A 23,077-nucleotide genomic window follows, 5' to 3' on the forward strand; every position below is an offset into this window, starting at 1 on the left:
TTCTCAATCTCGATTTCTTCGCTTCTTCATTCGCTTCCTCCGATCAGAGGCTACCCGATAAAATCTCCTCTCCGTGAACGGATTCGCCACCTGTTCCGATAGGAATTACGATGCAGGATTCTGTCTCGTTAAGCCGAGAAATTAAGACCGAGGTGATTCGACCTGATCCGCCTCTGGATTAGCACTCTTGGTGGATGCTCGCAGAAAAACATAAAGCCAGGGAGACCGAGATCGATCGAGCGCTCGCCGCCGCGGTTACTTTTGCCGCTTCTGGCGATCCGAACGCGGACAAAAAACATTCCGCGGTTTAATCCCGAGAATTATATGGGAAACCCTTGACCGCGCCAAGTCCCATGAGAACGTATGACCATAAAAGCGCTTATTACCGTCACGAATCGTCGGAGAACAACGGAAAAGTTTGAAGGCGAAGAGGTGTGTCGCAAACAATTTCGCTCATTAAATTCACCGAACGAAATTTACAGCGATTTACCGGGCTGCCTGCGTACGATCGCCCTGTAATTTCGCGACGGACGTCTCATGGCATAAATGACCGATTTAATATTCGTATCTCTGCCACCGAGGATAAGCAAACGGCGGAAAACGTTTATGGGCGTACCGCGGTTGGATTAACGTGGCTCGCGAAGCAATAAGGAGCGGCACGGCGGTGGCGTCCCTTTCCCACGTCGCGTTCCGCGGAATCTTTCCTCACTGCCGGGAAGACTTTACCCGCTTGCGCGCGTTATTTGTGAAAAGATTGCGGCACAGCGAGAAATTATTTCTCGCGAACCGCGATCGCGGGTGACGCTGGATCCGTGGAAGGCATCCATTAGCGTCACGCATCCGTATAATGGAGGAAGGAGGAGAGAAGAAGAGCGCGCGGCGGCGGTGGCCACCGAGCGTAGCATCGCGCTTACACAAAGTACACAAGCGTCACGCAATGCGTAGCGGCGCGCTGAATGAAGAAAAAGAAAAAGGAAAGAAGAGAAGAAAAAAAGGAAGAGTAATCGAGAAGAGAGAGAGAGCGGGGCGACCGGAGGTGGTAGATTTCGCCCATAATTACAATCCTGCGAGTGAGATCTTGCAATTCACCGACGTCGCGAGGGTATCGCGGCACAATGATCATGATAGCGATGAGGCTCGCTTTATGAATATGCGAATACGCCTTGTCTTCATCCTGGGAGGTACGTTTTGTTCAGCCGCATGTACGTACGTTACATCCGTCGCGATGTGATCCTCTATCGCGGTGCGCGGTGCGACCTTCCATCGAGGATGCAGATCGGGAAAACGACGGCGGTATAAAGATGAATGAAATTATAATGACGATATCTCCCGCTTCCACGAAGTCTATTAGAATCTTAGATTAATGAAGGAAGCATCGCAAATACATTGCGTGATCTCTAGGGAATTAATTCTCTCTGTTCCGCGAGCGAGCTTAAATTGATGCAAATTCTCGTCTCTTTCCTAAAGTATCGCAAAGGGCATCGCATGCCGAAATTTGGAAGTTTCTTTTCGTTTCATTCTAGGATTGTGGAGCTACGAAATAACGAATCAATCGGCCAATGATCTCCGGAGCGATCGACGAGAGCGCGTTACTCCACGTACATACTTCTTATCTAACTCGCTATTGCGCGGACGAGTTCTCTGCGCTCACCGGCTCTCCGCTTTTTCTCTTTGCGTCTTTCTACCCCCTTTCTCGTTTCTCCTCTCGTCCGTTCTTCACGTCCTCGTCGTCATCCTCATCCTCATTCTCGGTCTCCTCCTCTCTCCTCTTTTCTTTCACGAGCTCTCCGTGCATCGCGGCCGCAGTTATTGCAGTCGTCGTCGTTGCCGCTGTCGCTGCCTCTTCTTCTTATTCTCGGCAATGCCACCGCACTCACGTTCCGAGAAACCGGACGGTATTTTCATCTGTGGCCTGGCGCACAATGAGACCCCCGTCGTTTCCCCGCGTGGATCGAAGATCGCCGATCGACGATTCCGATCGTAAAGTCGACGAGGACTCTGGATTTCTTTTCTTTTGCCTCGGCTTGGCCGAAGCGCTTCATTACTTTTGCAGTTGCGTGGAAAAATGTCGACTAGATGTCCAGTCTTCCCTCTCGACGAGAAAGAAAAGTTGTGAAAATCACGTGAAATGCGACATAAGCAGCATGCTCCATCACACACAAGAAAGATGACGACGATGTTCAGGATTGCGAAGTAAATTGGATATAAGATTCAAGTTTTTCCCTTACAAAGCATTGCACGCTCGTTTACCGATGCAGCTATACATGTTGACGAATTTATTTCAATCATTACTTTAAAGAAATAGCTTTCAAAATTTTCTTAGAAAATGAAAGTGAGAAACAATCGTTGCTTTTAATTTTAACACGATTTCTTCGTACTAGAATTTGAGGAACGAAGAAAGAAAGAAAGATACAGTTCTAGATATAATAATTCAATTATAATTAGTTGGTTTGGATGATAACGTGTGTCAATTATACTTCCCGTTACGGATTATGTGTGAGGAAAGGCGCGTAAACAGTGTTTATTCAGTCCAACACCGCTCGCTCGTATTCTTTGTACGGAAAACCGGAAACAAGCCATTTACGCGGCACGCACACTTTACGCCGGTGCGGTACGTTTTTTCTTCTCGCAATTATATGCGAGCGTAGCCGGGGACTCGTTAATTCAGAACACCGTCTTGCGCAGGCCGACTACCGATGGGCCGTTTCTCTAGCCCGTGCCTCGTCCGATTCTTTTTGCAAAAATGAGCGAATAGTAGCTCCATTACCCGGCCATCAATCTCTTACCTCTGATCCCCCCCCCCTTTCCTCCCCTCGTGTTTCGTCTTCGATTATCTCTCTTTGCTCAGACCGCAGGACGAACGGAATATAAGAGATGAGTCGTGGAAGAAGAGGAACGGGACGGAAGATAGGCCGGAGGGGCCTTCGAGATCAGGTTATGCTAACTGGGGCTCTCCCTCGTCCCATACGTATTCGCTTGTAAAAGCATATAGGTCCCCCTTCGTTGAACGTGTGTGCGCATCTTTCCTCGTACGCACACGCATACGCGTACATCTCGTACGTCAGTATGTGGAAATGCGTGGAGTCGCTTTTGCGAAATCGACTCTCCGCGAAAAGAAGACGAAGAAGAAGGAATGGAAGGACGGCGATGCACGAGCGGCTTCTCGCGATCATCGCGAGCGTATAAGGGTGTCTCTCCGTTTCTCTCTCCTCCCGTTCACGCGCGTACGATGGGAAAAGGAGCTCGGTTGAGGCGAGTTATCGAGAGACGCGAGGGCTAATGCACCGATGCGATTCTACGATGCGCCAGGTCGCCGGGACGGCCTTGCCGCTTCTGAATCGCGGATCGCGATATCGGGCAATCTCGAAGGCTGCGCGAGATAATTGAAGTCCATCGAGGAAAGCGACGCGGGAAGAATATCTGAAACGCGCCGCGCCGAGATACATGGCCTGACCAGAGAGTTACGCGGACAGGATCACCATGCATGTATATAACGGCTTGCAAGTATAATGATAATGGATTCAGCGGAAATTTATTAAACGTTGCGATGGTATGCGAGATCCCGAGCGAACGTTGATATATCGATATCCGTTGAAGATCGACTAATCTAAGTTTCTTAAAATGTTTAAAAATTCGAAAAAAAGTTTGCGCTCGAAAAAAGAGCATTGAAGAGAAAGTATTTTTAGAGACAGTTCGCTTGAATACGTATGCCATGTGTATCGCAAGTACATTAGACGGCGATAAACCAAGTAACGGTACGAGAATAGATGAACGGAAAGAGGAACGGAAGTACGCATCTTTCCTTCTTCATCGTGGAATCGGGAAACGCAAAAAGATGACATGGCAGCGAAGATCATTACTGAGGATCGTACGAGATAAGAAGTAGCCATTAGTTATTCATTAATTCGAGGCGAACTTTTATGAATGTATATTGGTCTGATTTATGGATTTGCATTTTATATGTATAATATAACGCGAGATTAGGTTCGAGTCTTTAAAGACTCCATTCACGCGGTTAATAAACTTGACTATTTTTAATGCGGTAAGCGTCTTTTACGACTTTTCAAAACGGATTACCTACGTCATAATACGGCATTCGATTTCGTCGTGCAAAAAGAGAACCGAAGCGCTTCGTTCACCACTCGTGGTGCTTAGAATTTCAAGAAGGTTTTAGACAGTCGGAAGACCAAATGTTCAACGGTTTCCGCCGTACTTAGGTAGGTGGACACCACATCACAAGCGAGACCGACCGGCACAACTCACCCATCGCTTTAGAAAAGAGATTAAAGGGGGATAACAGGCGTGTTTCCTACACGCGTTATTCGCACTTTCAAGCAAAACGCGACGCGACCTTGAGTCGTCTCGAGCAAGAACCGGCGGGCTTAATATTATAAATCGCCATGAGAATAATCTCAACAGAAGCGTTCAAGCATCTACTGCAGCCTTCATTCATGCCGTGTTGTTTTCTTGCTGTGTTGCTTTCTTTTATAAATATTTTATAAACAAATGAAGAGAGAAAATGGAGAAATTTATTATTAAATATTTTACGTTATAAGTGTCAAAATAAAGTTTAAAAATTTGAAAAAGTACTTTTTTTTTATTACTCGAAGATACTTAAAAAATATAATTTTGAGTATTTTCAAACAATTACAATTTTTTTTGTATTGTTAACGAAAATAGTTATTTCTTTTATATCTCATCGGCGAGAAAAGCTCATTAGTATAATTGTTTTCGTTACTCATCAAGAATTCGTACTTATTTTTACGTTCTCCTTACTTGTTAAAAAATATTGTATATAAATTTACATACTGAGAGACAAAATTACCAAACTTTAATAGATATTTGTTTGAATTATTGCAATAAAATATTTACTAAACGTAAATAAATATTTAGTACAAGAACCACTAATTAAATTTAACTATTATTTTTTATTGAATAAATATTTATTAAAGTTTAGTAATTTTTTCTCTCAGTGTATTCATAGTGATTTCAAATTGATTACAAAATGGCTAATTATTTATACGAAAAAACTAGATGACTATTCTCGGGTTAAAAATTCTAACTCTGTCTGTAAAACGAAAAAACTCCAGAAGAAGAATAAGGGCATTTATCGCATTATTATTAGAAATAAAAGTATAAACAGTTTTATATTTGATATATTAACTTGGAAAGATATTCTCTTTTGATAATACAACTATTGGCACGACTTCGGTGTCGTGTTGCAGATTAAGACTTCTTTTATTAAGGCTAAAGTTTACGGCAAATTCTTGGCAGATGTTGCAGAAGACGTGACGAGATCGTTTAGGCCTAGAATAGGGATATTGAAGAAATTACCGTTTGAGGATGATTTTATTGGGCCGCTTCTCGAATATGCGGAAGCGATCGTTTAGAAAGTATCTGCTGGCGTGTCGAGAAGATGATGCTCTCTCTCCCTCTCTGTCTCTCTTTTAGAGGACGATCTTACGATTTGCTTTCCTCCGCTGCCAGAGATTGAGTCGTATTGGACAGACGGGAAATTCAGACGTGATACGATTATCCGGAAATTGGATGCAGTGAAACCTGTACTCTGCATGCACACGTGACGCATAGAGAGAATTTCAGACTTGCAGCGTGGAGTTTCTTTTTCGTTATAGGGCCAATCGCGATGCTCGCATCTCACAACTCTTGCGCCAAATCTCACACGTCTTCCGCCGTATCTTGATGAATACCGCGGAGATCGCGAATCCGAGGATCGCACGTTGGGAGGTTGCGGGAGATAAAAATCGGACGACCCGCTCAACGCTTAATTTTGCGAAAAATGAAACCCCAACTCAGCAAATTCAAAGAATTCATTACTGGCATTACAGGGATATGCTATTCGACTGCATCGAGATTAACTCGCGGTGTGCACGGCCTGTAATCCGTTCGTCACTCTTTCGAGAAGCGGAGATAATAAGTCACAACGAGACGAGTCTCTCTCGTGGAAAGCTCGTCGCGCCGTAAACGGCAGAGACGTAAGGAGCCAACGCTCGAGTAAACACTGTCGCGCCTTATCTGCGCGCGATTAAGGCGGACGTTTATCTCTCGGCGGAGATAAGCGCGCGGGACATGCGTATGTACGTTGCGTTGAATACACGTACGCGTACATCGGCGTACGATGGCCTTTTCTTGCGCGGCCTTCTCGTCGTCGTTCCGCACGTAGAATCGGCGCAGATCGATTAGAGCAGACGCAATATCACCCGAGGTCGTATCCGCCCTCGTAGTCAGGCTAGGTAAATCGGATACCTGCATCTGAATCGACGGACTAACGCCGCCGGCGATTTTCTTGGTTGTCGGCGCGCGATCTGACGGCGGTGGCGCGGTATCGGCCAATTTTTACGAGCGCGACTGCCGCTCGTAAATTTCACCACCTCGCTTCGTTAATCATCTAATTTATTGCAGATGATCATAAAACCGCTCGCAGCTTGTTCGCGGCTAAATGGAGTGTACGCGCGGCCGCCGGACTTCGCACTCGCTCGCACGCTTGTGTAGTCGGAATTTCTATATCGACAGCGTGATATTACAGCCGCATTGCAAATTAAAACAGATTTCGATGAGAAAATTTTTTTTTCTTTTGCTGCTGAGAGAAAGTAATCGAGAAACGTCTCTTTCATTTCTTCCTACCTTTCTCCTTTTTTTTGCCTCTGGTTATTGTTCCGTTTTTTGCTGCGACACGCTTTACTCGCAAAATTGCCCGAGCTTACAGCTACGACGACTTCACACGCGCGATTTCGCATATCGCCGCCTCCTCGCGGCCAATTTCGAAAATTATCGGTTGCCCGTGAACCACCCACGTGTTCCTTCATCGGCGTGAACGCGAGGGTCAAATAAAAAAAAAAAGGAGTCCGCGAGGTAGAAGAGAAGTCTGACGGCGAATGAAGGCGAAGAGCCAGAGCTCGAGGTGTACAGTTGCACACGCGAAAGTATTATGCAAGAGCGGGTGAGACCGGACCATTGACGCGTCCTTATTTGCAGAGGGCAATTTCGCGGATGTCCGAGAAGAAAAAGCGCGACGACGGAGGGTGAGAAGGAAGGCCGCGAAGGGGGGAAATTGACGCGGATTATCGCCAAGACGAAGTCGAGCCACCCACGTGGCTGCAGCCAAGTGCGGCTAAACGGTTATCGTTCACGCACGTGGACAATGGGGAAACGCACGGCACCGTGCTCACGTTGCGTAGCGATCTGATAATGCGCACGCGATGATGATTCTTCGCAACGCGATCATGATCCACCTATGCTTGCATCTAGATTGACCGACTTAGAGAAGAAATTCGGTGGACCGGGACGGGAGCGGCTGATTAACCCCTTTAGGACGCTATAAATTTTCGTGAAGCTTCCTGGCATAGCGTAGCCCACATGATCTTATTTAAGAAGATACATTAAAATTGCAAGATTTATTATAAGGGAGCGACCCTTCGCGACGCGATCCATCCTGCACGTCGACCAAATTGTCCCACGCGCAGGGGATTTAGCGGACCGGTGTATGACTGGCGTGTTAATCCTACCTGTACCATAAATATTGTTAAGCTTTCGGCGCGACAAGGGGATCCCGATATGCACAATCCGATTTAAAAGAATTCGTTGAAACTAATGAGATTTTCAAGGGAATGCTTTTAATCGTACCGCTTTGTGCGCTAGGTTTTATTTTGTATATTTTAATATTAATCAATTTTTTTCCGTGTTTCTCTCGCTTTGTATCGGAAATAAAACATCACGTTTCCTATATAAAGATGCATATATCACGACTTTTCTTAATAGAATAAATAAAAGTAAAAATTATTAATTTGTTTATATTATTCTTTCTTGAATATGTAATGAACGTTAAACTGTTAAAATTTTACCTACATGAGTCAGTAAGTAATCACAAAAGTGGTACAATCTGTGAACGAAACCAGTTGATTACTTAAACAGATAAGCTGGACACTTTCTTAATGAATAAACAACATACAAGTATACTGAGAAAACTGTCCAATCGAATTATCTTTTCAAAAAATAACAAAAGGTTATTTACAAATATAAAAATTATTTATATCTTGATTATTTATTGAGAAAAAGTACAATTTATTTGTTTAATATTTAAAGTAATTAACTGGTTTTGTTCTCAAATTATATATACTGGAAAAAAAAATATCTTTAAACAAAATATTTTATTTTATATAAAAAGAATTATTCATTTGGTGTGTCTTAATAGCTTATTTACTTGCAATTAAATGAAAGACTTTTTAATTGAAATATTTATGTAAATAAAATGGAGAAATAATGTTCAATCAAGTAACTTTTTATTACAGTCGTAGAAAATATGTACTTATTCTGTAAATTATTTTTATATTCAAGATAATATTTTTTATATAAGAAAACAATTTTAATAATATTATTAGGTTATTTGTACAATTATTATTTAAATGTAAAAAATGTAAAAATACAAAATATATGCTTGAGGCAATATATCTACATGTTTATTTAAAAATAAATATTTTTACTTAAAGAAAACAAACAAATGCTTACATGAAAATATATGGTTTTAAGAAAATTTATTTTTTTATAAAAAATTTGTTTTTTAGTGCATATGTCACTTTTGCGATTACTGGCATGTATTTTCTTCAATACTAACATCTTTTCCAACTGTCAACAGTTCGCAATGAAAAAAAGACGTGACAATCCATAGATAAAGAATCAGCACTAATAATATTCAATGTGTGCTATTTTTATTGTACAGCGTTAAATATAGCGTGTCGCTTTGCATTGTTGCTCTCACGAGCGGCGGCCTTCTTCTTTTATCTAATCTTCCCCGGTCGTTACGCGGCAGGCATAATCGATTTGTCCGGAACCGTGCATCATCACGCTTTATAAAAAGGTCAGCTCGCTGACGCAAACTGTGTATCGGAACTAAATAACGGCTTAAACGTTCAGACAGACAACCGAGCGAGCGACTGCAAGCGCAATTAAGAGATCGCTTTTCGATAACGACTGTAAAAAGATCAATTAATATTTAACATTCTATCGATCAACGAATTTTCTCGATGTTTTAACGGCTGTGCACTTATTTCCCAGGTTGCTCTTATCGTCGCGACCACCCAATGTGAATTCGATTCAATTTAGATATAAAACGGACGAGCTTGTATGCACTATTACGCTATTGAAAGCATTACAGAATTGACAGACTGTTATTACAAAGTGGCGAGTAGGAAACTCGAAGAGAAACCATGAAACTTTAAAGTAGAGCGCGATACGTGTAGCTTCTTGTACGACGAGCTTCCCGGAGAACTATTATCTCGTCCTTTGAATAGTCGACGTTAACGTGTACGCTAATACACGCGTGACTCGTCTTTGATCTCTGACCGTGTGAGTAATTAGATGCACTGAGCATGCACAAAATTGCTTACGTACGCAAACCGGCACACTTGGAAAAGCTATGTGCATAAAGGCTCCACAATGTTCGCGAGCATGTGTGCGTGCGGACACGCATCTTCTCGTTCCTATAGCGAGAATGAGCCTTATCAGATCCACGCGATTTATCGCCACGGTCCTGCCGCTTTACGGCAACTCGTATCTTTCGCGTGATCTCGCCGTCATCGTCCGTGATCTTTCGCGGATCTGGAATTAGCGCTTCGGAACAGCACGTGCTCTACGACGAGCACACGAGCACATCGAACGCCGTCGTTTAAAATCCGCCCCGGAGGCATGGATAAAGTGAATCGTGTAGACGTGACGACCGGCGCAATTAGTTTTTACGGCCTTCATTAGTGATGCGTAAGTTTTAATTATTATTCACAGAAAGGTATTCCGGGAGTAGAATATTCAATGCGTCCTTAATCTTTATTGGTTATAAAGCCCGAGTGCATTAATCTCATTCTTCAGACTCGCTTCGTTTTGTTAATAATAAAGCTCGTTCTCCCGCTTTTTTTTTATTTTCGTATTGCTTAATGTGAACGATTGAAAAATTTATACGTTAAATATGCATTTTTGTTCATCTCGTCAATACTGGGTTTCATAATCACGATTAAACATTTGGCTCTTTCTGCTACATAAATTTTTGTTTTTTACGCAACGCGATGCGTTTTACCATTTACAAGTGCCATAAATATTAAAAGGATGAAAATTATTTTTCACAGGAAATATTTCCCACTTTATACGTTCGTGCAATGAATAATAATTTCACATTCATTATCGCCTTTTAATCATCTTTAATCTTTTTTATTTACATATTAATAATTTTACATCGATTACCCCGCTTTTGAATCGCCCTTAATTTTTTTTATTACATATTCATAATAATTAAAGGTGGCAGTTTTACTGGCACGTTGCCACGAAACGAAACGGTATATGACGAATTGCGTCCATGCCCGCACACGTGGTCCTCGATTGCGGTGGCGAAGGAGGCAGGAAACGAGGGGGGGAGGAGGGCGGCTCGCGTAACGCAATTATCCGTATTAACATAGCCGGCCCGGTGGTCCGCATCCGCGGTAGCGTGGCGGGACGTACGCAGGATCACTTTAAGGTAGTATGCGGTATCTCGAGAGGGGCAGCACAAGGTAAACGCGGCACGGCACGACCACGCTCCGTCCTCGCAACGATGCAATTTCGTCTCGAAGCGTATTATCCCCGCCAGCGCGCGACGGAAAATTGATAAAGCGGAGTGAGCGCGCTACCTGCGCCGGCCAGCGCGGCTCGGGGGTCGTGGAAGTCACTCCTGAAAGATTGAGTGCCCCGGTGTGCCCGTCGCAAATGATGCGCGTCCAGCAATTGATATCTCCCAACGCTCGTTGTCCCGCGATGCGACGCGACATCGATCGGAAAATTGTTTTATTTGTGTAATTGCTGAATATGATACGGCGCAAAATTATGACGTCTCGAATAGCACAGTGCTGATATTGATTTATCTTAGGAATTATCCTTAGTCGAAGATATTTTTAAAATGTTAAATTTCAAGCTCTTTCTATCATAAAATGGAGCGAGAAACTTTTGTTAGAAGTAAGACTGATTAGATCGATTTAATACTCCGAAAAATTGCCGATAGAATTAGAATGAAGTTTCCCCGTAAAGTCTATTACATTTCACGTTACACACATCAATTTCGAAAGGTCGGTTACAAAATCGCTCTCGTGAGGAATATGTAAGGCGTGGTTAGCATGAACGTCAAATAACGTGAGCGGAGAACTAAAGACATAGGAGAGGGCAAGGAGGATACGGAGACGCTAAGAAAACAAGGAAGCAAACTTGGCGAAAGGTAAAATCCTTCGGGATCGTTAAGCAAAGGAAGAACGCCCGGTATGTTCTTCGCGCGGCTCTTCCTTCTCTCAGCATCCTACATATTTTTGCCTTGCCCTTTGCTTCTCCTCTCTTCGGCATGAGGATCGAAGCCTGCTTTACGAGGCAGTCTTGTAAGTCAATCGTTATACCTCGATAGCGCACATACTCGAGTGTACGTGCGCGTATTTGCGTGCGTGTGTGCGTGCGCGTATGTGTGAGGTGTGTATAGAATATTATGGCGTGACATCCTTGGACGTAAAATCGCCTCGTCCCCACCCGACTCGAACGGTGCCGAAAAAAAATATGTATATAAAGATGAATCGCGGTAAATCTCTACGAGCTGCCAGTTGTCGTCGCGCAGGGTGGTCCCCGTTTCGAGGATTTCTCTTTGCACACGTGCTCGACAGTGTCCAGAACTTTTTAAAAAAGTATAAGTCTTCTGTTAGCCCGCTTTCACGCGATGCATTCGTTAGCTCTGCTATTGTAGTCGGAATAATAGAGAAAAAAAATAATACGTCCATTTCTATTATAATGACCCTTATTTTGATATATAATATTATTAAACATTTATTACATTTTAATTGAATTTATTATATACATAAGATATAAAATTGCCACGAGATATAAAATTGGTATCCATTGCAGAAAATAAAAAAAAACTGTTTAAAAATAGTCTACAAGTAATTAAATAGTAACTTTACGAAGTAAAATACAGTGACCGCAATCATTTGCCATCACGCGATTCCTCGAAGTGCCTAATCATTAATAATTTATGCTGTCGAATCGAAATATCGTAAAAACCATGCTGAATTTTGCGGACGCCTGGAGAGACTTCTAAGAAAAATTTCGGCGGCACTCGTGTCTAGGTCGTGTTGGCCTAGGTTGAATTACGAGTTGCTACCGATAAACGTATAAGAGGAAAAAGAAAGTGCCGCTTTCGACACGCTCGATTCGGTAATTATGACACCTCACGCCGACTTTTCGCACCTGCCGCGTACCGGTTTCTCGCCTCCCAGGTTGAGAGGATCGAAAGTCCGTAGCTATATAGACTATTATAGTTCCTCATAATTCTTATCCTCCCCATTTCTCGACTTTTACCTGGAAGAAAGAATGGAAGGAAATGGGACGTTATAAATTAACAACATTGATATCGAAGAACTTTTCAGGAAACGTTTGTGCACCGAGCGTAAAGTTGAGACGTTTCTAATATAGCCTTCACAACAATTTTCCGCAGTGTTCTCGAGCTCTTGGATAACTCATGTCTCGTTATGTGTTGCAGATTTAGCGGAGACCAGTATGTTTCGGCAAGAGGGGGTCACGACTTATTCTCAGCTGCTTTTCGACGTGGCGCGACAGCAAGTCGTTGTCGGAGCACGGTACGTATTTTTGCGCTGCAAGCTTGTCTTCAATTACTGAGTTAATCCTCTCGTTTCCAGGACAACTGTTGATATATATATATATATATATATATATATATATATATATATTAATGTCACTTGATTTAAAAAATTACAAAAATATTTGCGCAAAGTTACTCCCCGGTTATCTTAATTAAATGTAAACAATACGAGTGTCCACGTAACGAAGTTACACAGAATTAAAGATTAAACAGATAAAATATTATTAGAAGTATTCGACAAAAGTAGAGTAAAGAACGTTCAGTTTTTTTTTTATTTAACGTTCAAATAAATTAAAATAATTGGAATACAAGATCAAAATAATTTGTAAAGTGCACGCTCTTGAAATTGCACGTTTAAATTTCGATAATTTCTCTTCCTCTCTCTCACGCTCAATTTGCTAACGAGCTCGCTGGAAGGCCAGCTTTTCGTATTAAAATTGAAACTGCTACGAGCATTGCCGATGTTGGAACAACGATGAAGTCCTTGATCCGATAGTAGTATCTATTTCGCTAATAGTCTTCTCGATAAGTTTTAGAAAGCGTTTCGTTTTGAGATCAGAATTTAATGAGAAAATATTCTCGACCTACTCACTTCGATAAATATTATCTCTCAATCCCGATAAAAAAAAGTTTGATCACGCGTGAGTGTCACATTTGGGCGCAATAATCGCGATTTTACGCTTCGAACTGGCGTATCAGAAACTAATGAAGCCTGTCGATTTCTACGCATGTTGTTCGAGATGGATTTGAAACTTGTAACAACAACGATCGAATCTTACAGTCGCCTTCTAATGATCAGAACATTCTAATTACTTCAGTTTATCTACTCCACTTAGGATCACTTTCATCAATATTTTATAAGGATACAGTTGTTCCTCCTTGAAATCAAAATAATTAGCAAGAAGTAATATGATCTAAAAACAAAAGACAAAAATTAGATTTATTAGATTCGCAAGGGCACATTTTGCAAAATGTGTTCGAAGATTTGAATTTCCTTTGGGACAGCAGTAAAAAAAAACGCGACTAAAGTTGAGAAACTTTTTGATCCGACCTTTTCGCGTAAAGTCTGAAAATAAACCCGGAGCATACGGCGAGTGTAAATAAACGCGGAGGGGCGAACGATTTCGCGAGTCGCTTTATAGGACGACGACTCGCTCTCTTTGGCGACGTCACAGACGCAACGTGCGACCCGTGGAAGGCGATAAACCCGCCGGCTCCTTCGTTCACGCGGCGATTTCCAGCGAGATGTCCTGGCGACCCGCCAAATTGGCTGACATACGGCGGTCTCCCCGTAGGCGCCGATCCATTTTCACGACCCGTGTGCCAGACGAGTCGGCTCGGTTTATCCCTTCGTCTCGACGTGCGCGCGACGTGATTCACGAAGAACAAACAAGAGGAAAAAACATAACGCGTCTCTCGTCGACGCTCTTCACGTCGGCGAGCGGTCGAGCTTCATAACGAAGTCGGATGCTCGCCTACGTGACGCTCATTAACCGCGGATCGCACCAAAAAAGCCGAATCGCCGACTCACGCGCGTAAGCATCGCAAGTCCGACCCAAGTGGTGGCAGTGCCTTGCCGCAATGCCACTTAAATTGCCAGGACTAATTGCCGCGACGAATTTCGCAATCTTCCTATTTAACTGCGTTCTCGCACCTTTTTACTATTTGATGACCTTACGCTTATCTCGGGACATGCAGCAGTCTTCCGCGAGCGATTGAAACTGTCCGCGCGACAGTTATTTAAAATAATTATGCAACGCTGTCTTCGCTGCATGTGCTTATCTACGAAACATGCTACTCGTTTGATCCTTTGACTTATGTTGATTAACGAAATATCCATGGGGCGACATATCGAGAAATAGCAGGTGCACCTCGTAAACTCCGATACGATTTTGCGATGCGGTTTATTTACATCTAATTACGCGTCGTGTGGAATATCAGATTTACAGCGGAGCGACGAGGGAATTTCGTCGGCGAAATTGCTTCTGAAAATCATTACCGGTGCGGTACGTGCTCGCGCTTAAGTAAATCGCGTTTCGCGCGATTCATTTGCTCGCGGCGCGATCGAAACGTGCCCGCCGGTCGCGCTCACGCTTGTTACGAGTTATTGCGGATCGTTCTTGCGCGCGAGACTATGTTTGGAACGACTTACATGTGATGACGAATTATAAGACTCTCTCGCGAAACCAGCGACTCTTCCAGGGCCAGTGAGAAAATTTTTTTGCGACGGCTTTCTCTAACCGATAAGCACCGTCTCATTATGAGCAGGAAGTGACGCTCGACGAGAGAGAGAGAGAGAGAGAGAGAGAGAGAGAGAGAGAGAAAAGAAAAGGGAAAACGGGAGAAAAAGGGGAAGGGGCGTCATATCAAGTAGGCGATTACCTGTCCCACGAAATCGCGTCCTAACGCGCCTGTCATTAATAATATTTGTATATACGGCGTTTTAACGAGCGACGAGTGGCCCGATATCGGGACCGGAAAACGGCGACGACGTAATTTCGCCGTCTCGCGAGCGATCGGGAACCAGTTTACGTAGGAGCTCTAGTTAGCGAAATAGCGTGACGGGCGTCAATTATCGACTATCTCGACAGATTAGCTTTGTCTAAGAAGACGCGTTAGGGCGTTAGGGAGATCATTTCTGAGATTGCGCTTTTGATCTTCGAAGCACGCCACTTTCACGGATCTATGCCCTCGAGCTTAATTGCGAGATATCGAGAAGAAGTATCGAAAGGATACTTGGACGACTGGTTCCTCCGGACTGGTCCGACCTTATCTATATCACGCGATTGACAATAAGTTAAGTGGTTAATGTAAGTTAAGTGGCCAATATGTGGTCATTTCTAGCAACAAAAACAATGGAACTTAAAAACTCGAAGTGCCCTGCCTTCATTCTTAATTGAGGACGTTGTTTCTTTTTCTCTTAATTGGCCGCCTATTTTTAGCGTAATGCGCAAGGTATGTAACATGATTTAATTGCATGTAAGTGGAACGTTATTCCGAATTTTTTAATTTGAAATTTAAATGTCAAGCTTAAAGTATTGAAAATTAATGCTGTGACCCAACTGAGAACATAAATTTAAGATAATCAGCAATTTACCGCGATCGGATTGCAAGATGACATTTGAGCTGATCGATGAAGTTAAAATTAGCGTTATCGGTGCTGTTAACGTTGTGTATGTACGACGCTCAGCCGATGCTGGCCGCGAAAAATGCGGTCCACCCACGCGAAGTAAATACGATCGCATGCATACGTGCACGTACGACATGAGTGTCGCGGAATTAGAGTTGGGCTGGACCAAACGATCGATCGATCGCTCGGTCGATCGATCCGTAGAAAAGGGAGTTCGCCCCCATGCGCTTTCTATTAATAGAACGTCAGTTATTAGCCGCTGCCCACGTTTGTAGTCACGTTCGTGCGGTTTTCAGCAAAGTGCCGGCCACGAAAAAAATGTACTGCTCATAATTTTGTAGACATCATGGCATCCTAATGTTCCCACTAATTTTTGTAATTAATTAGCTTCGTACTTTACTTCTCCAGAATTAAGAAGAAAATTTAAAATTTACCTGTAAGTGTATATGTATAGTTTCTAGTATTAGAAACTTGAAACTTGAAGAAATGGTAGGTATTGGCACTTTTATTTTTGCTGAAATCGCGCGGAATATATTACTGCTCTTACACATCACGTTCATATTTCAATCGAACTTTCTAAATAGCATATGCTTCGATCTCTACACACAGTCTATTTATTTATTTATTTATTTGGCTTTAGCTTTTTCGTCTTGAAACTGATGAGGTGATACACGAGCGTCTCGCGCGGATGTCATCGTGGCTCACACGACGCAATGGTTTCTCTCGCTGGGAAATTTCTCATGGAGAGAAATTATTTTTGCCACGTGGTACTTCTTGTTTTGTCTAGATGGAACGACGGCGACGGGAAGTATGACGCGACCCGAATAAAAGTTTTTGGATTTACGTGCATGAGATTACTCGCGACAGTTGGCCGCAGGTGTTGGGAATTTCATATGTTGCCGCCAACGTGATCGTATCGTATTTACGATGTTGCTCGAAGTGTGCGAGGCACGCGAAACCTATCCCGACTCTCCGTATCGCCGCGCCGGTTCTCTCTCTATCTGTCGTTTTCATTTTCATATCGACACTCTGCGGAGAGAAACATTTTCTCGAACATTTTTTTTCTCACGACTTGGCAAATTCCTTCCTCTTACTAACAAGTACTGCAAAGTACGCTTATCTCTAGATTAGCTCTTTATATTTAACGTCATTTAATTTTATTTTCACGCACGTTAAATACGTTGACTATGCAAGTTTCTAGGCCGTTCTTTTGCCTACATTTGTTTTTATTTTTTAACGAAGAAAATTTTTTATACTCCACATGTGCAAAGAGATATAATAATTAATGTGTCTCTTTTCTCTTTAGCGCGCTTTAGCTTTAATTAAATTTTGTACCTCCGTACCTCTTAAATTAAAAATCTCGGTCAATAAATTATCGAAGGAAAAATAATTACGCAAACAAAAATTATCGGTACATTAAACGTCTCTGGATCGATCAATTAATTTTCATCATCGGTTCGGGCTTGTCGTCGAGATCGTCCCGGCAAGAGTTGACAAAACGATTTCACCACGGCCGGCCGACGCGAGGCGCGTCACACCGATTCGGAAAGTCGTGCGAAAGATTTTTCGTGCGTATCGCAGCCACGCGCGTCGCGCCGTGACAAATCGTTACCGGGAGATTTATCTTGTAGCAAATAAGCGGCCTTATTTATAGGGCCGTGTCGATCGACGTGTCCGCCGGTGCAGGTTGTCGCGAGAGATCGAGCGCAGCGGCCTACCGTTACGCCTACGGAACCTGATTTTGGTGCGCCGCGCGCCGCGTCGCCGTCGTCGTCGGCAGCCTCGGCGTTTTTGCATGCCGCTGCACATGTCGTCCTCTTATTATTCGACACGTACGCGAACATTACTACACTTGGAGACGTAGAAATCTCCGATAAACGGGCTGCGCACTTTCAAATATGCGTGTCGCAGAGGTTGTGAATAAACGATGATATGAGGACTGAATATTTATAAGGTAACCGATGACGACCGTAGCGGTTGATACCGTGTCTCTTACTTCAATAAAATCGAGATATATGATATTTTCCATCTCTAGACACTCGCGTAAAATTTATACTGCCGGAATTTGCGCGCGCTTGTCTACAGCTAAAGCGCGTTTTTGTGATGCACTCTTCAAATTTGTGTAAATCACACATTTACATGTCTCATTACAACTTCTCTTTATTTTTTTTTATACATTATAAAAAAATAACACTGAGAAAGAGAGAGAGAGAGAGATCGCATATTTTTGAGTTTTGCAACATTTAAAAAATCTTGTTGTGTCTTTTAAAAGTCGACTGTGACGTTTGGACTCTTTTTTTTTCTTCGGCCGAGTTGCTAAATTTAGGGCGAGGTAAAAGCGGCAGTTTCTACCCATTTGCGAGAAAAACACACAGGCGCAACGGAATAAACAGAGACGTTACTCCGTCACGACTCGAGCATAATAATTACACGTTGCGATTTTTCGAGCACGCCGTTTCCGAGGTGGTCTGGGAAGGTTAAGTGGAAAAGGAAGGTGAAGGGAGAACCGGGGCGGGGGAGACACGGCACAGGGATGGAAAGTGGAGAATGTCACAGACGGCGCCAGCGTGTCCTGAGCGTATACGCAATAGCTCTCGCTTGTCCGCCGACAGCCCCGTCGGTCGTATATCTCCACTTACACGCGCAGAATGCGCGTATATATTTATGTAATGCACGCAACGCGACGCGACGGAGAAACGGGCGTCAAGTATTACGATTTAGCTCGATCGCGCTGATCAATTGTTCTACTCTGCTATCGCGATATTGTCCGCTCCGTGGAATCGCAGCTGGAAGCTATAGACTCAATGAGCGCGGCGAGTCGGGCAAAGAGCTGCGTCACCTGAAGCATCGGATAAAAGTGTTGGCCTCAACTGCATAATAAATGGGTCTGTAGTTTCCGCGCGAGTCAATTCTGTATTAAAGAAATTATATGTATATATAGAACGATGCTCTTGAACGGCAACTTTCTCAGCGAGATTGAGATATTCTTGCCACTTTGCAAACTTGTAATTTGAGAACGTGTTCTGTGCGAAAGTATATTTATGTCCGCGATATCAAACATTTTTATTAAAAATGACAAACGCTTGAGATTCTTGAGATAAGACGTTTGCGAAATTTCATTTTTTCCAGTTCGATAAAGCACCTTTTGTTAAACTGGATACACTCTTTATTATTAACAAAGTATACGTATTTGCTTTCACCTGGCATTCCGATTTTTCACTCTGTAATCCCAACGTTCGTTTTACTGCAACTCTCGCTCGGAATCGATACGTAACGGCATACCGAACTTAATTATCCTTTTGTTAGTCACGAAGAAGTATATTGCGGACTACTACCGCACTGTAAAAAAAATAAGAAGAAAAGAAAATAAAACTTTATTGTTCGAAGGAGCGGCGACGACCGACCTCGTTTAGCGATAAATGGTTACATCCGCGTTTGAGAGATATTCTACTCATTAAAGCGGAGAAGAGCACGTGTCCTTTAGCTTTTTTCCCCCGTTGTCTTTTCGGTGCTCCGAAGGTGGAAGACGTTGTCCCGTTCTTTATCCCACTTTTTCCTCATCGGGGAAAAACGGCCTGCCCTGCAACGTCAGTATGTCACGCCGAACGATTTCCAAAGAGGCTTCCACTAGAAGGAGTACAAGCTACAGGAGGGCACTGAGGACAAAGAGGATAGATAACGACGGTCCGGTCGTTGCGACGCCGTTCACGTTTACGACGCGACGAAATAATAGATTCGGGATCACGAGCGACGGAGCGCGAACGGACGGCGCGCGAGTCATCCCGTCTCTACGTATAAAAAAATATGACGATAGAATTTATTATTCCACGCGGCGTATGCCGGCCGGCCGGCGACGCGTCACGATCCACGAAGAAACTCGTCGAGCGCGCCGCGCCGCGCCGCGTCGCGCCGGGTGCACCTTCGTGTTTCGCCGACGTGTTTCGCATCGCGAGAGATCTCGTTTCGGATGCTGTTGTTAACTCCTCCACGAGGAAAAGAAGGAGGAGGAGGAGCACGACCTCCTGTCCGCGGGCCCTGGGCAAACATTGAACGTCTGTGATTGGTAGGATTACCGTACCGTAGAAGCCTGAACCCCGCGAGCGAGTTCTTCAGCCGAGCCGGACGTCCAATTTTGTACTTGTCCTTCGGGCCGAAGAGAAGCGGACTTGCGTAAGAACGAGAGCAGCTCGATATTATACCGCACATTACCTTCCCCCGAGCTTCTTCGGAATAAGCAAGATAATGGAAAAGGGCAATAATCCTTTTTCTCATCAAGAAGAAAATAACGACGCTCTAGATAAGCGGATCGCTATGTGTCGTTTCGTTCACATGTCTTTTGGATTTGCAATATTTTTAAAATAATAAATTTTGAAATTGGTATTATTTAAACTCATATGTTCCTTATAATAACTGTACCGCATAGTTGGGTAGTAACTAGTTAAAGAGTTAAAAGTTACTAACTCCTAACTCGGTTAATTTTTAGTGATTTAATTTTTAACTTTAACTAGTTATTTTTGAAACACATTAACTTTTTTCTCAAGTTAAAAGTGTATCTATATATAAGAAAAAATTGTAAGAGAAAAAATACATTCCCATATGAGAAATAAGATCTCTTTGTTATATTATACAAACTCAATTTACAAATAAAATATTAAGTTTGTTTGTCGATCGATATTAGAATTGTTTTGACTAATTTAACTTTAAAAAATTACGATTTTGTAATTTAATATGAATGATGTTTTTCAAAATTAATTTCTAATTTAACTCAAGTTAATTTACTCTTAACGTAACTTTTAACATAACTAAATTAATTTTATAAATTATTAACTTTAACTTAATTTAGTTAAAAAAAAATATATTAAAACTTATTCAGCCCTGCTGTACCGTATAACACATGACGCTAAATCGCTGTCAGCGGTGTGTAATTTAAAAATAATGTTTAATAAAATATTATAAGGTTACCTTTATGTGAAATCTTGTGAAATATCGCGTGGATTATACTCGAAAGTTATATTCAACGCGTATATGCGTCCCTCGTGGACATGATTAAATGTCCCTGTACACTTATGAAATATTTCCCGGTAGCATAATATATCGCCGAATATTTCACGGAATTTTAATGCGTGCAATCTCTCGCGCGGGCGGCATCCCAAGAGTGCGGTGAACTAGTGCTCGCTATATAGGTGCTGTTGATAACGTTCGCCCGATTTAATAGCTGAAACTGGCGTTCGCGCTCGGCTCGTTCAATCAGTGAGAATATCACGCTCTATCCGCATATATGCGAGGCTGAGCGGCATGTGTAATCGTGGGCCGTAATGCGCGCCGGCCCACGGATTTCGCGGTCCAGTTAGATACCGAGGTGCATAGCGGCGCGAGGCCCTCCTTCTTCAAAGACTACAGAATTCTACGAAAAAATAAAAAAAAAAGAAGAAAAGAAAAAGGGACGCATCGAATCGACATAACGCGAGCGTGAGAAAACCAACACGAGACTCTTTCCCAAGCTGATCTCGAGGCGACGAATCGAAGGATGAAACGAGAAGATTAAACGTTACTATAAGTTGAGTGATTCAACTAGTTATTAAAATTGTACGCTTGCGTAAGAAAGTGACCGTAACAGGAGGCTCGAGCGAAATTTAGACGGGCAAGAAAAGTTATTCCACGCTTCGAATACAGAATTTAACTCGCCCTTCAATCCCATTCACTCGACGTAGCTGCTGTGCGCACGTTTCTAGCTCGTTCCCTCCGGCACGTTCCCTTCGCGCTCGCTGTGAGCATATATACCAAGTGAATACAAGTGCACGTGCGGGCGTGCAATGCGTGCGTGCGTGCGTGCATGCGTGCACTCGCTTTTGCAGCGGTCATTTGTCCTGAGCGTGGCGCGGCGCGACTCCGCTCGCTCGTTCGCTCACTCGGCGCCACGATTTGCATTCCTACTTAATTCCCGTGTGCACCAACCATGACGTCACTCGATCCCGAAGCTTATCGAGCGGTCTCTCGGCTGCTGACAGGTAATAGAGAGGCGTATCGATGGATCGGCGGGCGTGCCGTCGGTGGTCGTCGGGAGGGCTTTCCTCTCCCGGGGATCGAGCGCGATAAAAAGAAAGGAGATTTACACGCGCGGACGCGTGCGGCAACGAGGGCGTCTGCCCCCGTCGTAAATAATTACGTTTATCTCTGGGTCGTCTCTCCGGCATTGTCCTGGAACGAACTGTTTCCGCGCTGAACGTTAGTTAACTTTGCGACGTCGACAATCGCGATTTCTCATTTTTCACGGTTCGCAGAAATCCCGTAGAATGAGAGTGCATTGGGACTTGCTTCCTTCCTGGTATGTACGAGACAAGTTGCCGACGTGCAACTTCGATACAATGAACGCTCTCGATCAACAGCTTCAGTAATTTGCGCGCTTGAGTTGAAGTTTAATCTTATCCAAAGTGTCTTAGTCGAGATTGTATCGATCTTTAATAACGAACCTTTGAACCTTGACTGCAGTGCTGCAGTTTTACATACAGTATATAATAGTTACATATTGCCTTTTTTTCCTCTCTATATTTTCACGCATTAATCACATAATTTTCATTCGTCACACGTATAACTCTGTTAATATTAATTGGCAATTATCTCGTATAAGTAATTATTTCACAATGCAACATTACGTGAGAGAGATTAAAAGGTAATTAGACTGATCGTAGATTAACTTCAGAAAACACGCGGGTCAGGTTGCCATCTTTTCGTCATGGTGCACCGTTTTATCGATCGTCTCAACGGTTTGAGGAATATTGCGCGAAACGCGAATAGAGTGAAAGTATCTTGCGTTAATTAACGCGGAGTGTAATGTAAATTAAGTGAGCCTGAGACGAAATCGTTCTATCGGAGATGGGGTTGACACTACTAGGCTCGAGTTGTGCGTCGATATTTTACGAACGGGCTAAAAGTGGAAACCGCTTTACTATCCGGTTATTTATCGCATAATATTTCGAGCGTTTCGCGCACTTACAGGTTCGCAGGCGATTTTATCGCGAACGGTGTATACGCCGGCAATTAGCATTTCGTCGAATCGAGTTGAGATTTATGCGGCAGACAGACTGGTCCACAGCATCCTTAACTTGTATCGCGTGTGTACACGTTGGAAAGTACACAAGTTAAATTAACCCGATTTCGATTCGTCGCTTATACGCACGCCGATCGGGCAGCGGTCTACACAAGCGTCGCACGTGAATGAATATAGATATTAATTATGAAATAAGTAGAACAAAATACGGTGGCCAATATGTACGTCATTA

The 23,077-nt window shown here is 43.2% G+C and overlaps 1 protein-coding gene across 3 annotated transcripts in view; it reads left to right on the forward strand.

Annotated features, from left to right (window-relative positions):
- The window catches only part of LOC105203081 (semaphorin-5B), a 117,648-nt gene that overhangs the window by 80,466 nt on the left and 14,105 nt on the right, over nt 1-23,077 (forward strand). For all 3 annotated transcript variants that reach the window (XM_039459074.1, XM_039459075.1, XM_011171836.3), the window contains one exon: nt 12,548-12,644. In XM_039459074.1, coding sequence (XP_039315008.1) covers nt 12,548-12,644 — 97 coding nt within the window. The remainder of the gene's footprint in view (nt 1-12,547; nt 12,645-23,077) is intronic.

The sequence above is a fragment of the Solenopsis invicta genome, chromosome 16 (assembly GCF_016802725.1).
Source record: "Solenopsis invicta isolate M01_SB chromosome 16, UNIL_Sinv_3.0, whole genome shotgun sequence".
In the NCBI taxonomy this organism is placed as follows: Eukaryota; Metazoa; Arthropoda; class Insecta; order Hymenoptera; family Formicidae; genus Solenopsis; species Solenopsis invicta.